The 18733-nt window shown below is 44.3% G+C and overlaps 1 protein-coding gene across 3 annotated transcripts in view; it reads left to right on the top strand.

Annotated features, from left to right (window-relative positions):
* The window catches only part of KDM4C (lysine demethylase 4C), a 595853-nt gene that overhangs the window by 111820 nt on the left and 465300 nt on the right, over window positions 1–18733 (top strand). For all 3 annotated transcript variants that reach the window (XM_077249185.1, XM_077249188.1, XM_077249186.1), the window contains one exon: window positions 18535–18728. In XM_077249185.1, the coding sequence (XP_077105300.1) occupies window positions 18535–18728 (194 nt within the window). The remainder of the gene's footprint in view (window positions 1–18534; window positions 18729–18733) is intronic.

Genomic DNA, 18733 nt, shown 5'->3' on the forward strand with positions numbered 1-18733 from the left:
AAAACGCCAATAAATTAGTGGCCAATCTAGCCACCTTTCTTTATGATGACAAACAGCCTTCCATCCATAGATTCTGTCAGTTGCTTGATCTGTTTATGATCAACATTGCGTGCAGCAGCCACCACAGCCTCCCAGACACTGTTCCGAGAGGTGTACTGTTTTCCCTCCCTGTAGATCTCACATTTTATGAGGGATCACAGGTTCTCTATAGGGTTCAGATCAGGTGAACAAGGGGGCCATGTCATTATTTTTTCTTCTTTGAGACCTTTACTGGCCAGCCACGCTGTGGAGTAGTTGGAGACGTGATGGAGCATTGTCCTGCATGAAAATCATGTTTTTCTTGAACGATACCGACTTCTTCCTTTTCCACTGCTTGAAGAAGTTGTCTTCCAGAAACTGGCAGTAGGTCTGGGAGTCGAGCTTCACTCCATCCTCAACCCGAAAAGGTCCCACAAGTTCATCTTTGATACCAGCCCATACCAGTACCCCACCTCCACCTTGCTGGCGTCTGAGTCGGAGTGGAGCTCTCTGCCCTTTACTGTTCCAGCCTCTGGCCCATCCATCTGGCCCATCAAGAGTCACTCTCATTTCATCAGTCCATAAAACCTTTGAAAAGTCAGTCTTAAGATGAAACATCAAGACAGGGCCAAGAAATATCTTATGTTTCTTGTTCAAAGGTGGTCGTTTTTCAGCCTTCCTCACCTTGGCCATGTCCCTGAGTATCGCACACCTTGTGCTTTTTGTTATTCCAGTAACGTTGCAGCTCTGAAATATAGCAAAACTGGTGGCAAATGGCATCTTGGTAGCTTCACGCTTGATTTTCCTCAATTCATGGGCAGTTATTTTGCACCTTTTTTGCCCAACACGCTTCTTGCGACCCTGTTGGCTATTTGCCATGAAACGCTTGATTGTTCAGTGATCACGCTTCAAAGGTTTCAAGACTGCTGCATCCCTCTGCAAGACATCTCACAATTTTGGACTTTTCAGAGCCCGTCAAATCTCTCTCCTGACCCATTTTGCCAAAGGAAAGGAAGTTGCCTAATAATTAAGCACACCTTATATAGGGTTTTGATGTCATTAGACAACACCCCTCCTCATTAGAGATGCACATCACCTGATTTACTTAATTGGTAGTTAGCTCTCAAGCCTGAACAGCTTGGAGTAGAACAACATGTATAAAAAGTATCATGTGATCAAAATACAACTTGCCGAATAATTCTGCACACAGTGTATAAAACGGAAGTCTCACTGAAAAAAGCAATGGGTAGGAGAATGGGGGTGATATTCTATGCTGCCAATGTAGATAACAAGAAACTGGGGACAAATGAAGGTGGGGACAAATGAAGGTAAGGTCAAGCGGATCATTCTCTACGTGTTTGAACCAACTTATTCTTCAGGAGAACCATATTAGTAGATTCACTGCTGTGGTTATCCTGATGAAGTTACTTCAACTTTGAAATTCATGGAAAGTAAACTGCTTTAACTTACCATCATTGTTCCTCGGGTTTCTTGCAGCATCGGATTCATCTTAATTTGGCCTTTTGTTAGTTAACACAACCCTGAGAGGTGAGCAGTACCTGAAATCATCTAACACCTTATTTTTCTCTTGGATAAATAAATAGTTATGATGTAAAGCAGACATGAGGGAAATGTTGTTTATTAATGTTTTGCTGTGGTATGACTATCTGGATTAAAGAGATAATCATTCAAAGTTTGAAAATTGCTAATTTTTTAACATTTTTCTCAAATTTGTGATATTTTTTTATAAATAAACACAAAAGATGTCAACCTAAATTTACCATTATCATAAAGTATGTGTCATGAAAAAAGTCTATCACTGGGATTTGTTGAAGCGTTCCAGAATTTGGCTGTCACTAAGGGGTTAAAAATTTTATTTTCTGTTTGGAAATTAGAAGGGTTAAAAGTTTATCAGCAATGTGTCCTTTTTCCAAAATTTTATAAAAAAACAAACAAAAAAAAACCACACCTTTTTTTATTTTATTATAATGGACCCAATCCCATTTGAAGGGCCTATGTGACAGGAAATACCCCAAAGTGACAACACCCATCAAAGTGCTCAAAATCACATTGGAGAAGTATATTAACCCTTTAAGGGCTTCACAGGGATTACAGCAATGTGGAAGGAAAAAAAGGAACGTTTTATTTTTTCCACAAAAAATACTGCTTTAGCCTCAAACTTAGATTTTTCATAACAGTAACGAGAGAAAAGGGACCATACAATGTGTTCACTTTCTCCAGAATACATCAATACCCCATATGTGGTGCAAAACTACTGCAAAATTGTCTGGAATCTATAGCAGACGCCAGGAAAATGGCTGCTGCTGAGATCTCATCTCCCGAGATCTTGGTGCCGAGATCTCCATCTGAGCATGTGCCGCCCCCTGGCGGCCATTTTCCCAGAGTCCACCGTACAGGAAACCATTGGACTGCGGGGAGCTATGGCCTTTCACAAAATGTTGGCAGAGCCCCCCGCAGCAGCGTCGGACACCCCCTCATCCCATCCTGCAGTAACAGTAAGGTATATCCGCATTATAAGACTCACCCCCATTTTCCCCCCAAATTTGGAGGAAAAAAGTGCATCTTATATTCTGAAAAATACGGTACTTTCCAGGCACAGTGCACAGCTGAGAAGGGAAGGAGCGCCATATTACAGTGCAGATTTTGCTAGAATGGTTTGCGGGTGACATGTCACATTGGCAGAGGCCCTGAGGTCCCAGAACAGCAGAACACCACTTCCTCCTTCCCTTGTGACATCACTTTACAAACTGCACCGCTCAATGGATTAATCTGAGTGCAGTGATCATATTAACACCACAGGCGTGTCACAGAATTTTATACCATTGGGCAGTAAATAAAAAATTACACTTTTATCACAATAATTTTTGTTTTAGACCCCGATTTGAAATTCACACAGGGAAATGGGTAGAAATGGCACCAAAATGTCTTACAATTGCTGCTGAATGTAGCAATGCATTATATGTGGCTGTACAGTACTGCATAGCCACACAGTGAGACTCTGGAGGTGTGGAACGCCATTTAACTATTGGAGAACAAATTATCATAGAATAGTTTGCAGACTCCATACCCCTAATTGCCAGTAGAGCAATATGAAACAGATATTTTGTTTTGTTTTGTTTCCGCTTTATGGCACATTTCTATTTCTCCACTAGGTGGCTCTCTTGCATATTTGAATACATTCTAAAGACATGCTCCAGGGACGCTTTGCCATGTTCATTTTATTTTGGGCGCACAGACATTTGCATAATAAATGTCATTTTTGAACAGGAGTTTTCATTTTCTAAACATTTATCTAAATGCAGATGCCACAGACTGCTAGCAATCACTGAAGTGGGTGTGCGTATGTTGACAGTGACAGGAGATACACTACTGTTGCCTTTTCACATCAAACTGAATGAATCTATCAGGAGACAGTCAGATATGTGCTTTATGTATATCCTACTAGGAAGATACTTTTACATTCAAATAAACTACCCTTTAAGCATATTTTGCTGATGGTTTTTGTTTTTTCTGAGCCTGTCTTTTTTTTTTTCTTTCTTTTTTTTTGCATGATATACTAGTAAATCAGTGGAATCTTGGTTTTGCTTTATTTTAAAAGATTTTGATCTGAATAATAATTCAAAATGTGAATATAAGGCTGTGTACACGTATTTTGTAGAGCTGGGGATTTTTCCCCAGCTGATTTCAGAAATCCGCAGGTAAATGGCACTGCGTTTTACCTGCGGATTTACCGCGGTTTTTATGCAGAATTTGTGCGGATTCCTCCTGCGGTTTTACACCTGCGGATTCCTATAGAGGAGCAGGTGTAAACTGCAGCGGAATCCGCACAAAGAATTGACATGCTGTGGAATGTAGCCCACAGCGTTTCCGTGCGTTTTTTTTCCGCAGCATGGGCACTGCGGATTGCGTTTTCCATAGATTTACATTTGTACTGTAAACGCATGGAAAGCTGCTGCGGATCCGCAGCTGCAGATCCGCTGTGAATCCGCAACGTGTGCACATAGCCAGTCTGCCAGCATTATATTTAAAAGTGGATTGCACTTTAAAGTGTCATAAAACAGTAGTACAATCAGATATAACAAACTTTGAGGAAAAAGAACCCTGCTCAAGTTGGTCATGCCCAAGATTATTCTGGATGCCAGTGTTTTTTGGGGACTTATTCCCTTTGTGATTCTGTGAACAGATTTTTTTTATTTAGTGTCCAAAACTCAGTGTGTGATCTTAACCGAAGAAGTCTGCAGCGGCATTGGCTGCTTGGATTAAAAGCATGTGAACGAAGCCTAACACAGGAGATTTGAGGAAAAGACTTGCTACATCCGATTTTTCTCAGTTGATGCTTTTGTATATTTAATTCTTAACTTCTTCGTAAAGGCCATTTCTTCCGAGATTCAACCATTAATTCTAGAGAAGGGAGAGAGAGGATTCAAAATGATATAAAAAAACTGGAGCAGCGGGCAGTAACTAACAGAATGGTCTTTAACAAGGAAAAATACAAAGTACTACATCTGGGCAATAAAAATGAAAAAAGCATATACAGAGTGGGAGGAATAGGGCTAAGCAACAGCACATGCGAAAAAGACTTGGGTATACTAATAAATCATAAACTGAACATGAGTCAACAGTGTGATGCAGCAGCAAAAAAGGCAAATACAATTCTGGGATGTATTAACAGAAGCATACAATCTAGATCACTCAAGTCGTTATTGCCCTCTACTCCTCTTTGGTCAGACCTCACCTGGAATACTGTGTCCAGTTATGGACACCACATTTTAAAAAAGACATCAACAAACTGGAGCAAGTTCAGAGAAGAGCGACCAGAATGGTGACCGGTCTGCAAACCATGTCCTATGAAGAACGGTTACAGGATTTGGGAATCTTTAGTTGCAAAAAAGACTGAGAGGAGACTTAATAGCTGTCTACAAATTTCTCAAGGGCTGTCACATTGTAGAAAGATCATCTTTATTCTCATTTGCACAAGGAAAGACTAGAAGCAATGGGATGAAACTGAATGGGAGGAGACACAGATTAGATATTAGAATTTTTTTTTTGAAAGTTAGGGTGATCAATGAGTGAAACTTGCTGCCACGAGAGGTGGTGAGTTCTCCTTCAATGGAAGTCTTCAAACACAGGCTGGACAGACATCTGTCTGGGATGATTTAGTGAATCCTGCTTTGAGCAGGTGGTTGGACCAGATGACTCAGGAGGTCCCTTCCAACTCTTAACATTCTATGATTCTATGGGACCTCTTTTATGAAAAGCAGAAAGATTAAGACAGGTTAGATGAGCATATGAAATATCGTCTCATTTTTCATTCGTATTGTTGCTCATGGTTAACATCTGTATGTATGTTTACATTTGTATGGCATGTGTTTTTGTACATCAACATTTAAAAAATAAAATTTGCAAGGCCAAATACAGTTTCCTGTGTTACTAACTGCAAATTATTCACAAAAATGGATGCTAATGTCGATGATCTGTATCTCCTATGTCACTGAGCGTCCACTAATGTACAGTCTAGGCCTCAAAGTACCTCGGACTGCTCACTAACATACATTCGAAGCCTCTAATCACCTTTGTCTGCCCAGTACCATATCGTCTAGCACATTACAGCAGTGGGTTGTCAAAGGTGCTTAAAGTCCAGGCCTCTAAGCTGTCTGTGCCAATCCATTAATGTATAGTCCATCTTCTAAGCACCTCTGTGACAGCCCAGAAACATACCGTTTAATCTTCTAAGCACCTCTTAGAAGTCCACTAATATACAGTTCATGCCTCTAAGCACCTCTGACAGTCTACTAACAAACTGTCAACACTTTTTTAAGCACTTCTGTAAAAGTCCACTAACATACAGCCTTATCCTCTAAGAACCTCTTTGAGAGTCCCCTAACATACAATCCGGTCTCTTAAGAACCTCACTGATAGCCCATGAACGTACAGTCTTGGCCTCTAAGCACCTCTGAGATTCCGTTAACATATAGTCCAGGCCTCTTGGAAACTGACTGCCAAATAACAGCTCCAAGCAACTGAGTCTGTGCCCTTCGCTTGCCGGTTTCAAATTGACATAATTGCAAAAAAATAAAGTAAGAAACACAAGGTGTGTGTGTAATATAATTATTAGCATTTCAGCTCTCTAGTATTCGCTTGGATACGCGCTGGCAAAGGGTTTTTATGTCAAGACAGAACAAAAATTTTTGTCCATCGTAAACTACAGCTCCAAAACAAATTGTCATGTCGGACGCTGTTCAGACCAGGTCGTCCGACAGACAGCGGTAATTCCGCTTTTGACCACTATTTGCTCATTGGCGTCTGCTAGATTTTATCTAGCTGTTCCGGGGTTAATTTACCTAATCCTTGGATTGGAAGCTGGGCCATGCCCACTGCCTTTAAATAGTTCTCCTGATCTTTGGGCGTCGCCGATTATAGCTTCTGTCTTGTGCGTTGTTATCTCGGTCTGGTGAGGAGAGCTGGTGGTTGGAGATTCATTGCTGGTGGTGTATTTTCCTTTGTCTTATTTACTCCTTCCTATATTTGTATTTATTTTGCCCTGCACATTTATAGTGTATTCCTGAGTGACTGCGGCGTGGTGTATATTTTCCTTTATCCTTGTCTGTGCTAACTGTGGGTATTGGGGAATAACCTCTTCACTGGGTGGTGGGCGGAGGTTTCAGCCTAGGGCTGAGCTCAGGAGACTGGGTGAGGTTCGAGGCCTGGACATGCACACCTTCAGTGTAAACTCCAGGTAGAGGGTCAGTCAGGATTTCCCTAGTCTGAGGGAAACTGCAGGGCCCGGGTTATTAGCTCTCGCTCACCTAGTCTCTCCCTGACATTATAATCGGCCCAACAACACAAAAAAAAAAAGGGGTTTCTTTTTTTTGTTTTGTCATGGATCCCATGACTTCCATAACCCGCCAGTTGGAGGCGCTGTCCCTACAGGTCACGGAGTTAAAGGGGGGCAGTACAGCAACAGGGACTAGCAGTGTTGTGAATTTGGTTTCTGGGCTCCCCCGGTGGTTTCTGGTGGTACTGCACTTGTGTGCTTCATCTCCTCTGTTCACCTGTTTTCCATCTGGATGTGGGAGTGTTCTATTTAGCCTTGCTCCTCAGTCATTTCTATGCCGGCCAACAATGTTACCAGAAGCCTTTCTGTTGCATGTTCCTGCTCCTAGACTACTATCAGCTAAGTTGGACTTGTTGTCCTAAGTTTGTTTTGCATTTTTGTTCCAGTTCTCTGTGATTGATTATTTCTGAGGCTGGAAGCTCTTGTGAGCTGAAATTGCCACTCTGGTGTCATGAGTTGATATTAGAGTCTTAAAGTAATTTCAGGATGGTATTTTGAAAGGGTTTTCAGCTGACCGTGAAGTTCCCTTTTCTGTCTTCCTTCTATCTAGTAAGCGGACCTCAATTTGCTAAACCTATCTTCATACTTCGTATGTCAATTTCCTCTAAAATCACCGCCAATATATGTGGGGGCTACTGTCTGCCTTTTGGGGAAAATTTCTCTAGAGGTAAGCCAGGTCTGTATTTTCCTCTGCTAGGGTCAGTCAGTTCTCCGGCTGGCGCTGGGCGTCTAGGGATAAAACGTAGGCACGCTACCCGGCCACTGTTAGTTGTGCGGTAGTTTTAGCTCATGGTCAGCTCGAGTTCCCATCTTCCAAGAGCTAGTCCTTTTGTATGCTTTATTACGTTCTCTTGCCATTGAGAACCATGACATAGCAGTGTCTAATGTGCAAGCTGGAGCGACAGGAAGAGTTGCTGAGCCTAAATTTCCTTTGCCTGAAAAATTTGCTGGGGAACGCAGTAAATTTGTTTCTTTTCGTGAAGCTTGCAAACTATATTTCCGTGTGCGCCCGATATCTTCAGGTAATGAGGATCAGCGTGTGGGCCTGGTGTTGTCATTGTTGAGTGGGGATCCCCAAGCATGGGCGTTTTCTTTGCCATCTGATTCTGCTGCATTTGACTCTGTGGAGAGTTTTTTTTTTTTCCTGTCTTGGGAAAATCTACGATGAACCTGACAGAATGGCTCTAGCAGAATCTAAGATACGCTCTATTTGCCAGGGGGAGCGAGTTGCAGAGGATTACTGTTCTGAATTTCGTCGCTGGGCGATCGATACACAATGGAATGATCCAGCATTGCGGAGTCAGTTTATACATGGGATTTCTGGAAGGGTTAAAAAAGCCCTTCTGATGTACGAGACTCCTGCTTCTCTAGATTCCGCCATGAGTCTGGTTGTCCGCATTGATCGCCGTTTGCGTCAGGGGGAGCATGTGACACCGCCTATGGGAGAGGGTTTAGGTTCACGTGAGGTTGCTGCAGGTGAGCCCACGGAGCCTATGCAAATCGCAGGGGTGTCACATGTCAAGCGTCCAGTCCCTGAGCTCAGGAAGCAGGGAGCCTGTTTTTACTGTGGTAAAATGGGTCATTTTATTAACATTTGTCCTCTGCTGCCTAAGAAAAACGCAACAGCAGAAAACTTCCGAGCTCAGAGGGTGTGGAGGAGACCAGTCTGAGCTTATGTATATCCTCCATGGTGGTTTCTCAGTGCATGCTCCCTGCTAAGGTTTTTGTTGCTGGCAGTGAGCTGCCAATTACTGTTTTTGTGGATAGTGGTTCAGCCACAAATCTCATTGATGAGGAGTTTGCGCGCACAGCAGGTTTTAGGATTGAAAAACTGTCTCATCCTATCCGCGTGGTCACCATCAATGCTGCTCCTCTCTCTCAGGGGGAGATTACTGAATTTGTGGCTGAGGTGAAACTCCACATTGGAGTTCTACATTCCGAGCGGGTTACATGTAAGGTGCTCAGGAATCTTCCTGCTCAGGTGGTTTTGGGTTTTCCTTGGTTGTCTATGCACAACCCGGTAATTGACTGGAAAACTCAGGACATAATTCGGTGGAGCGAGTTCTGCCAGGAGAATTGCCTGGCCACGTGTGTGGCTGCAGTGACTTCAAGCGGTCCGGAGTCACTTCAGGATTTTGTGGATGTGTTCTCTGAGAAGGGTTGTTCAGAGTTGCCGCCACATCGTCCTTATGACTGTTCTATCAGGTTTAAACCAGGGGCCAAATTGCCTAAAGCAAGGATGTTTAACATCTCCGGTCCGGAGAGACAAGCGTTAAAAGATTAAATTGCTGAAAGCTTGAGCAAAGGGCACATCAGGCCGTCATCCTCGCCGGTGGCAGCAGGGTTCTTCTTCGTGAAGAAGAAAGATGGCGGATTACGCCCGTGTTTGGATTTCAGGGAGTTGAACCAGATTACGGTTCGTGATCCATACCCTATGTCTCTGATACCAGATTTGTTCAACCAGGTGGCAGGTGCTAAGTGGTTTACCAAGCTTGACCTCAGGGGGGCGTACAACCTCATAAGAGTCCGTCAAGTTGATGAGTGGAAGACGGCTTTAAATACCCCTGAGGGTCATTTTGAAAATTTGGTGGTGCCGTTTGGGTTGACTAACGCACCTGCAGTGTTCCAACATTTCATCAATGATGTGTTCTCGCATGTTTTGGGGAAATTCGTTATCGTGTACCTAGATGACATTCTCATATATTCTTGCGATCGTGATACTCATTTAGATCATTAATATACAAAAAAGGTTGCACTCTATCGTGCCAAAGCATGTCTAATATGAAATATAAATAGCAAAATTGCTTTTGAACATTAGGAAAATATTTAAGAGACGCTTTGCACAGAATTTGATATACCGTATTTTCCGGCGTATAAGACGACTGGGCGTATAAGACGACCCCCCAACTTTACCAGTTAAAATATAAAATCTTCTTAAAAGTCGGGGGTCGTCTTATACACCCTATGTCGTCTTATAGGGCCGGTGAATATGTGCCTTTTGGGGGGGGGGGGAGTGATCCTGATGCCGAGGGGGCGTCTCACAGGAAAGTGAGTATCCCCCATTACCTTATCGTAGCGGTGCAGCGTGGGGGTCTCAGTGCTGGGAGTGGCGGCGGCGGCTGCTGTGCTCTGGTGCGGCGGCTGCTGTGCTCTGGTGCGGCGGCTCCTCTTCTGTGTGGGGCCTCTGTGCTGTGAGGTGGCGGTGGCGGCGGCATATCTTTATCCAGTTGGGGCTCCTCCGGCATCTCCTTAGCCCTGGAGGCCCCGCCGCAACTCCATCGGTGCAATGCAGCGGCCATTTTCCCGGAGGCAGCTCAATAGGTGCGATGCGGTGGCCTCCGGGAAAATGGCCGCTGCTCAGATTCAGATCTCGTCCCGAAATCTCGGGACACGAGATCTGAATCTGAGCAGCGGCCATTTTCCCGGAGGCCACCACATTGCACCGATGGAGTTGCGGCGGGGCCTCCAGGGCTAAGGAGATGCCGGAGGAGCCCCAACTGGATAAAGATACGCCGCTGCCGCCGCCACCTCACAGCACAGAGGCCCCACACAGAAGAGGAGCCGCCGCACCAGAACACAGCAGCTGCCGCCGCTCCCAGCACTGACACCCCCACGCTGCACCGCTAGGATAAGGTAATGGGGATTACTCACTTTCCTGTGAGACGCCCCCTCGTCATCAGGATCACTCCCCCTCCCCACCCACCATATACACCGGCGTACACGACGATTCCCGGCGTATAAGACGACCCCCGACTTTTAAGAAGATTTTCGGGGGTTAAAAAGTCGTCTTATACGCCGGAAAATACGGTAATCAAATAGTGTGAGCCCATCAACCGTCGTCAAGGTGGTCTCATAAAACTGATGGGTCCCTGACCTCCCTGTCCAAATGTGAACACTTACCGAAGGCCAATGTCTGTATGCCTGGGTGAATGTGGACACCTCTGTTCAGCAAAGCCTACATATGAGTTGGCCGGGACCAAGTGTGATGAGATGCAATTCAAAAGCCATTTTGCTATTCATATTTCATGTATTTCATATTAGACATGCTTTGGCACGATAGAGTGCAACCTTTTTTGTATATTTATGTATGGAGGTAGCTGCTCCTGGTATGCACCTATTCACACTAGTTTGGATGTGCGAGTCTTTTTTCTGTCAACTCATTTAGATCATGTCAGGCAGGTGTTACAGCTTCTCAGAGAGAATAAGCTGTATGCTAAACTTGAAAAATGTGTGTTTTCTGTTCAAGAGTTGCCTTTCTTGGGTTATATTGTGTCTGCTTCTGGTTTTAAAATGGACGCCGCTAAGGTGCAGGCGGTGCTGCGTTGGGAACGTCCTGATAACCTGAAAGCACTTCAGCGGTTCCTTGGGTTTTCTAACTACTATAGGAAATTTATCAAGGATTTTTCCATCATTGCTAAACCGCTAACTGACATGACTAAAAAGGGTACCAATTTCTCCGTTTGGCCTGAGGCTGCTGTGCGCGCATTTGAATTTCTTAAGAACAGTTTTGTTTCAGCCCCCATTCTTGTGCAGCCAGACGTATCTAAACCCTTTGTTGTGGAAGTCGATGCGTCTGAGGTTGGTGTGGGGGCGGTACTATCTCAAGGCTCATCTTTGAGTGGTTTACATCCGTGCACCTATTTCTCCAAGAAACTGTCGTCCGCCGAACGTAACTACGATATCGGCAACAGGGAGTTGTTGGCAATTAAGTTGGCCTTTGAGGAATGGCGACACTTCTTGGAGGGGTCGGTACATCAGGTAACTGTTATTACCGATCATAAGAATCTGCTGTATTTGGAGTCTGCCAAGCGTCTGTCCCCCAGGCAGGCTCGCTGGGCATTGTTTTTCACGCGGTTCAGTTTTGTGGTCACTTACAGACCGGGGTCTAAAAACACTAAGGCGGATGCTCTGTTCAGGTGTTTTCCGGGGGGAGAACCTCGGGAAGATCCAGTACCCATCCTCCAAAAGGGTGTTGTGGTTTCAGCTCTCACTACCGAGGTTGAGGCTGAGATTGCCGAGGCTCAGGAGGAGGTACCATCTGAGCTTCCCGTCAACAAATCTTTTGTACCGCTTCATCTCCGCCTAAAGGTTTTGGCGGAGCATCATGATGCTGTCCTGGCTGGTCACCCAGGGGTTAGAGGTACCTTGGAGTTGGTGTCACGTCGGTTTTGGTGGCCCAAGATCCGACAGGATGTGGTCTCATACGTGTCAGCTTGTACCACGTGCGCTAGGGCTAAGACGCCCCTCTCCCGTCCTGTTGGCACACTACTTCCTCTTGAGGTACCTAGTAAGCCATGGACGGAAATCTCCATGGATTTCATCACTGATTTGCCCTCATCAGCTGGAAACACGGTCATCTTGGTGATTGTTGATCGGTTTTCTAAAATGTCGCTCTGTGTGTCTTTGCCTGCGTTGCCTAACGCTAAGACTCTGGCTCAGGTATTTGTGCAGGAGGTGGTCAGACTTCATGGGGTTCCGTCTGACATCGTGTCTGATAGGGGGTCTCAGTTTGTGGCAAAATTTTGGAGAGCGTTTTGCTCACGGCTGGGAATCAAGTTCTCATTCTTCGGCGTTTCATCCTCAGTCAAATGGTCAGACTGAGCGTATGAACCAAAATTTGGAACAGTACTTACGCTGCTTTGTCTCTTATAACCAGGAGGAGTGGTCTACCTTTCTTCCTTTGGCTGAGTTTGCCATCAATAATCACCGCCAGGAGTCGTCTGGGGAGTCTCCGTTTTTTTGTGTTTACGGGCTACATCCTCAATTTTGTACCTTGAGTCAGAGGGGCTCTTCCGGTGTTCCGGAGGAGGACCAGTTAGGAACACAACTGTCATCAGTCTGGAGGAGAGTTAAACAGCGCCTGTTGAGTGTGGGTGCTAGGTACAAACGTGTGGCTGACAGTAGGCGTGTGCCAGGTCCGGACCTGAGTGTGGATGACTGGGTGTGGTTATCCACAAAAAACATAAGACTCAAGATACCATCCCTTAAATTGGGTCCACGGTTTATTGGTCTATTTAGGGTCACCGCCGTTATTAACCCAGTAGCGTACCGATTGGAGCTCCCTACTGTGTATAAGATACACAACGTGTTACACAGGTCTCTTCTAAAGAAGGTGGTGGGTTCTGTGGACGCGGCGCCCATGCCACCTCCAGTCTTGGTGGATGGTAATTTGGAGTTTGAAGTCTCCAAGGTGGTTGACTCTTGTGTAGTGCGTCGCACTTTACAGTACTTGGTACATTGGCGTGGTTATGGGCCTGAGGAGAGGTCCTGGGTACCAGCCTCGGACGTTCATGCTGACTGGCTGGTCAGGTTGTTTCACCGCCGTCATTAGCCTATTAGCCGTGAGGGCCCTGGGGTCCCTCGTAGAAGGCAGGGTACTGTCATGTTGGACACTGTTCAGACCATGTCGTCCGACAGACAGCGGTAATTCCGCTTTTGACCACTATTTGCTCATTGGCATCTGCTAGATTTTTATCTAGCTGTTCCGGGGTTAATTTACCTAATCCTTGGATTGGAAGCTGGGCTATGCCCACTGCCTTTAAATAGGTCTCCTGATCTTTGGGCGTCGCCGATTATAGCTTCTGTCTTGTGCGTTATCTCGGTCTGGTGAGGAGAGCTGGTGGTTGGAGATTCGTTGCTGGTGGTGTATTTTCCTTTTGTCTTATTTACTCCTTCCTATATTTGTATTTATTTTGCCCTGCACATTTATAGTGTATTCCTGAGTGACTGCGGCGTGGTGTATATTTTCCTTTATCCTTGTCTGTGCTAACTGTGGGTATTGGGGAATAACCTCTTCACTGGGTGGTGGGCGGAGGTTTCAGCCTAGGGCTGAGCTCAGGAGACAAGGTGAGGTTCGAGGCCTGGACATGCACACCTTCAGTGTAAACTCCAGGTAGAGGGTCAGTCAGGATTTCCCTAGTCTGAGGGAAACTGCAGGGGCCCGGGTTATTGGCTCTCGCTCACCTAGTCTCTCCCTGACATTAATACTGCTTTTCTCCAGCCAGTACAAATGAATAATACAAACCGTCCTTCCAGGTACAATGAAACAAAGTAAAGGTACCGTTACACTAAACGACTTACCAACGATCACGACCAGCGATACGACCTGGCCGTGATTGTTGGTAAGTCGTTGTGTGGTCGCTGGGGAGCTGTCACACAGACAGCTCTCTCCAGCGACCAACGATCAGGGGAACGACTTCGGCATCGTTGAAACTGTCTTCAACGATGCCGAAGTCCCCTTGCAGCACCCGGGTAACCAGGGTAAACATCGGGTTACTAAGTGCAGGGCCGCGCTTAGTAACCCGATATTTACCCTGGTTACCATTGTAAAAGTTGAAAAAAAAAAAAAACACTACATACTCACCATCCGATGTCTGTCACGTCCCCCGCCGTCCGCTTCCCGCACTGACTGTGTCAGCGCCGGCCGTAAAGCAGAGCACAGCGGTGACGTCACCGCTGTGCTCTTCTTTACGGCCGGCACTGACAGTCAGTGCGGGAAGCTGACGGCGGGGGACGTGACAGACATCGGAATGTGAGTATGTAGTGTTTTTTTTTTTTTTTTTTAAACTTTTACAATGGTAACCAGGGTAAATATCGGGTTACTAAGCGCGGCCCTGCACTTAGTAACCCGATGTTTACCCTGGTTACAAGTGAACACATCGCTGGATCGGCGTCACACACGCCAATCCAGCGATGACAGCGGGTGATCAGCGACCAAAAAAAGGTCCTGATTATTCCCTACGACCAACGATCTCCCAGCAGGGGCCTGATCGTGGGTCGCTGTCACACATAACGAGATCATTAGCCGGATCGTTGCTACGTCACAAAAAAGCGTGACGTTGCAACGATTTCGTTAACGAAATCGTTATGTGTGAAGGTACCTTAAAACCTAAGCTGGATTATGGGAACAATGTTATCTTTCCTTCCCAGACTTTTTGGTTGCTCCTAAATTATGGACCCAAAATCCAGTGAAATGAAAACTCAGTAACCTAGTATCACTGGTACAGACTTTACATTACCAAGGCCATCCACTATGGTGAACCACATCTTGCCATCCAGGACTTTTCCTTGTGGTTTCTTTGTGTGTGTCCATTTTAGTTACTGTTAGTGTTAATTAAATTTTGAACTTTACTGTAAATTAATACTTTGTTCACTGTTCATGGATGTAGTAGAAGCCGACTTTACCATTGCTACTGGGAAGGTATTTAACGTGGAAAAGGTCAGCTGCGTTAGAATCGAGGTCTTGTGTGTTTTTTGTTTTTTTTTTTGTTTTCCTGTAGGTTCAAGTGTTTTCTACTGTCAGATTAGGTAGACAGAACATACCAGCGTACTAGTTCTTGGAACTAAATAATTTTACGATTTTCCCTACAGTTTTATTTTCAGAGAAGAGGAACAGTTGGTAATTTCTGAAACTCAACGTAGACCAGTGTTTCGCAACTCCAGTCCTCAAGACCCCACAACAGGTCATGTTTTCAGGATTTCCTTAGTATTGCACAGGTGATAATTTCATCACCTGCTCAAGCATTAATTCCATCGCCTATGCAATACTAAGGAAATCCTGAAAACATGACCTGTTGTGGGGTCTTGAGGACTGGAGTTGAGAAACACTGGCGTAGACTCTAGTCAGTGAGTAGACTCTAGGAATCTCAATTTTGTGATAAATGTCATGTCAAACAGTTTCTAGTCTTACATGAGTATATCATTGTACGTTCTGCGCACACATTACCTTACTGCTGTGCTTATATGTCTCAACATTAATTAGATGCTTTATCGAACTCATCAAATTTTATCTTGAAGTTGGGGTATGCTAGTGTCAAGTAAGCTGACAAGTAAAGGTCTGAAGTTTTAGTGATCTAATACAAAGCTAAATCCACATAGACTTATGTATATAAGCACTCCATAATTCTGCTTCATAACCTTTTTTTTATGCTGCCAAACCTGCATGTTATGACTCATGCACTATATTTATATAAACTGCTCTACAAGTTTCTCTGCATCGGGCATGAAAATAAACAATTATTATTTATTTATTTTGTGGTACTAAACCCAGTGAGGTCACTGACCTGAAGTAAGAGGTGTGCACGTCTTGAGTCAGGAGCGTCTGACTGTAACATGCGCTCTCATCAAGACTGACGTGAACATTGCATGTCTTCATGAATCAATGCCCTAGTGGCTGCTACTACTGAATTGCTGTGCTATTTCTGAGTTCTCTAACTTTTACCCTAATATGGTTTCCCTAAAAAGTATGTTTCCACATGCAGGTTTTGAAGCCCAAACCAGGAGTTCATTCAAAAAGGAGAAGCTGCAGTCTGTTTTTTTTTTTTTTTTTTTCCTTTCTTCACAAATATCTTTCATTTTTGATCCATTCCCTAATCCATTTTTGGCTTAAATTTTTTTTTTATTAAATACCTAAATATGGAAAAATACCCTAATACTTATCATGATACCTTGGGCTTTGCAGTGGGGGCCACTAACCCCATTCCATATTCTGTGTTCTGACTCCTCTAAAAGACAACTGGTGATGGTTCAATGATATAACTTCTGTTCCCTAATTCACACTGCAATCTGTGTATTTTTATGTAGTGCAGCTTAGACTTGTATGTCTTGCTTGTGTTGGGTTCCTTCCTGTTAGCTCTTCCAAGCAGGAGGTGAGCAAGTTCAGCGTAAAGCTGCATCTCATTGAAATACTCTAGAACAGCTGCACACAATACCATGGCTGACACTAGGAATGTTGGGGCCCCATATGGCAAAACTTTTGGGGCCCCCTTGAGAGTCTGCCCAGGCCCCACCCCATCTCCACCCCTCGAACTGTCCAGTCACACCGGCCTTTCTTGGAAAAACTCCATTTCTGCACCACATCCTCACCAGTCACACATTTACAGTCCCCCATCACCACATACATAGCCAGCAGCTTTTTGTGTTGGTCAATATATTTTTTAATCCGCCACCATGACAAGGTAGACTTATTTGGCCAGGCCCTACTGTACTGTAACTTACTAAATATTTGTTAGAATATCCAGTACAATTTAAATATTATTTTTTTTTTACATTTTTAAAATGACCAATAATATCACTAACAAGAAACAAATACCACCACATCATGGCCAGACCACATATTACCACAACATAGTGACCGAATACTACAATACTGATCATTATTAGAAAAAACAAACAAAAAAAAACACAATACTAATATCACCATAAGTGCCATTTATACCCATGAGATCTGTACTTTGTATACAGTATTCGTATACAGGTAATATACAGTGATCACCGGTGACATTATATACAGGAGCTCTGTATGTAGTGTCAGTGTACAGGTAATAGTGATAACCAGTGACATTACACACGAGCTCTGTATATAGTATACAGTGTGTAATGTCAGTATACAGGTTAACACACTGACTCACCGGTCATCTTCGCTTTTCATCTTCATCCAGCGCACACCGCCATCACTTCTTCCAGCCAGAACTTGTCTCTGCAGAAAATAAGTTATCTAGAGCACATTACCCAATTTTTCCCCAACCTCTACACTACTCCAGATGAAGAAAAAAAAAAAAAAAGACAGTGTCTCCCTGCACAGTAACAGGAAATCTCATCCCCCCACACTGAAAACACTATCCTCAAAAATAATGTTCTTTAATTAGCCCCTGCAGTAATAATATCTCACATTCTGGAACCCACGTGCCCTCCCATTCTCTCTCATGTCTCTCCATACTTCCCCCATGTCTCTCCATATTGCCCCTATAGTCATCCAGAATAGTATAATGTACTCCATAGTCATATATAGCAGTATAATGCACCCCTGTAGCAGTATAATGTACCCTATTGCAATATAATGCACCCCCATAGGAGTATAATGCACCCCATAGTATAATGCAGCCCCATAGCCGTATAATATGCCCCATACTGGGGCTTTAAAAAAAAAAAAAAAAAAAAAATGTTTTTCCTTATCTGTTCAAGCATCAGCTGTGTCCTGCTCTGATTCCGCTGAGGCGTGCAACGTCGTTTTGGCGCATGATAGTGAAGTCATACGTCGGTGACGTGCGCGCTGACGTCAGCTGCCGGCTTATGACTGGCTGGCAGCTGTTAACTGCTGCTGTGCAGGAGGAATCTCCTGCACGGCAACACATTTTTAAGTGATAGTGCGACCTCTGATGCACGATCAGTTACTGAAGCTGCAGAATCCTGCCAGCCGCTGAGGCCCGGTGAGCAGAACAGAGGGGGCCCGCTATGGGCCCCCTCTGCTTATTGGGCCCCATACGCCAGTTCCGTAAGTTATGCCCTGATGGAGGCCCTGCACAGTACACACAGAAATGAACTGATCCAGTGCTCCAAATCCTGTGGTGCTCATTCTTTGTTTTCAGTAAATGATTACATTTCTCTAATTCTAGGGATCTTCTATAAGGGGCCAGTGCTTGCTGAGAAACTTAGTTTTCACATTTTTGTAAAATGTACTATAGGGTACATCTTAATTTGAATGCACATGTAAAAATAATGCAGTATTCTGTATGTGAATGCAATTTTTAATTTGGGGTCATTAGTAAGAAAGCAGACACTGCCAGTTGAAAGTATGGATTGAAGACTGTCATGATATGTTATTCACAAGAAGTTGTATCCCATAAATACTTTCTCATGTTGTATTTTTATTTTTATCACAGGAAATCGATGAATGGAATATTTCCCGTCTAAATACCATTCTAGATGTTGTAGGAGAAGAATGTGGGATTTCAATAGAGGGAGTCAATACCCCTTATCTCTATTTTGGGATGTGGAAAACTACATTTGCCTGGCATACTGAAGACATGGATCTTTACAGCATAAACTACCTCCACTTTGGTGAACCCAAGTCATGGTAAA

The sequence above is a fragment of the Ranitomeya variabilis genome, chromosome 1 (assembly GCF_051348905.1).
Source record: "Ranitomeya variabilis isolate aRanVar5 chromosome 1, aRanVar5.hap1, whole genome shotgun sequence".
NCBI lineage: Eukaryota > Metazoa > Chordata > Amphibia > Anura > Dendrobatidae > Ranitomeya > Ranitomeya variabilis.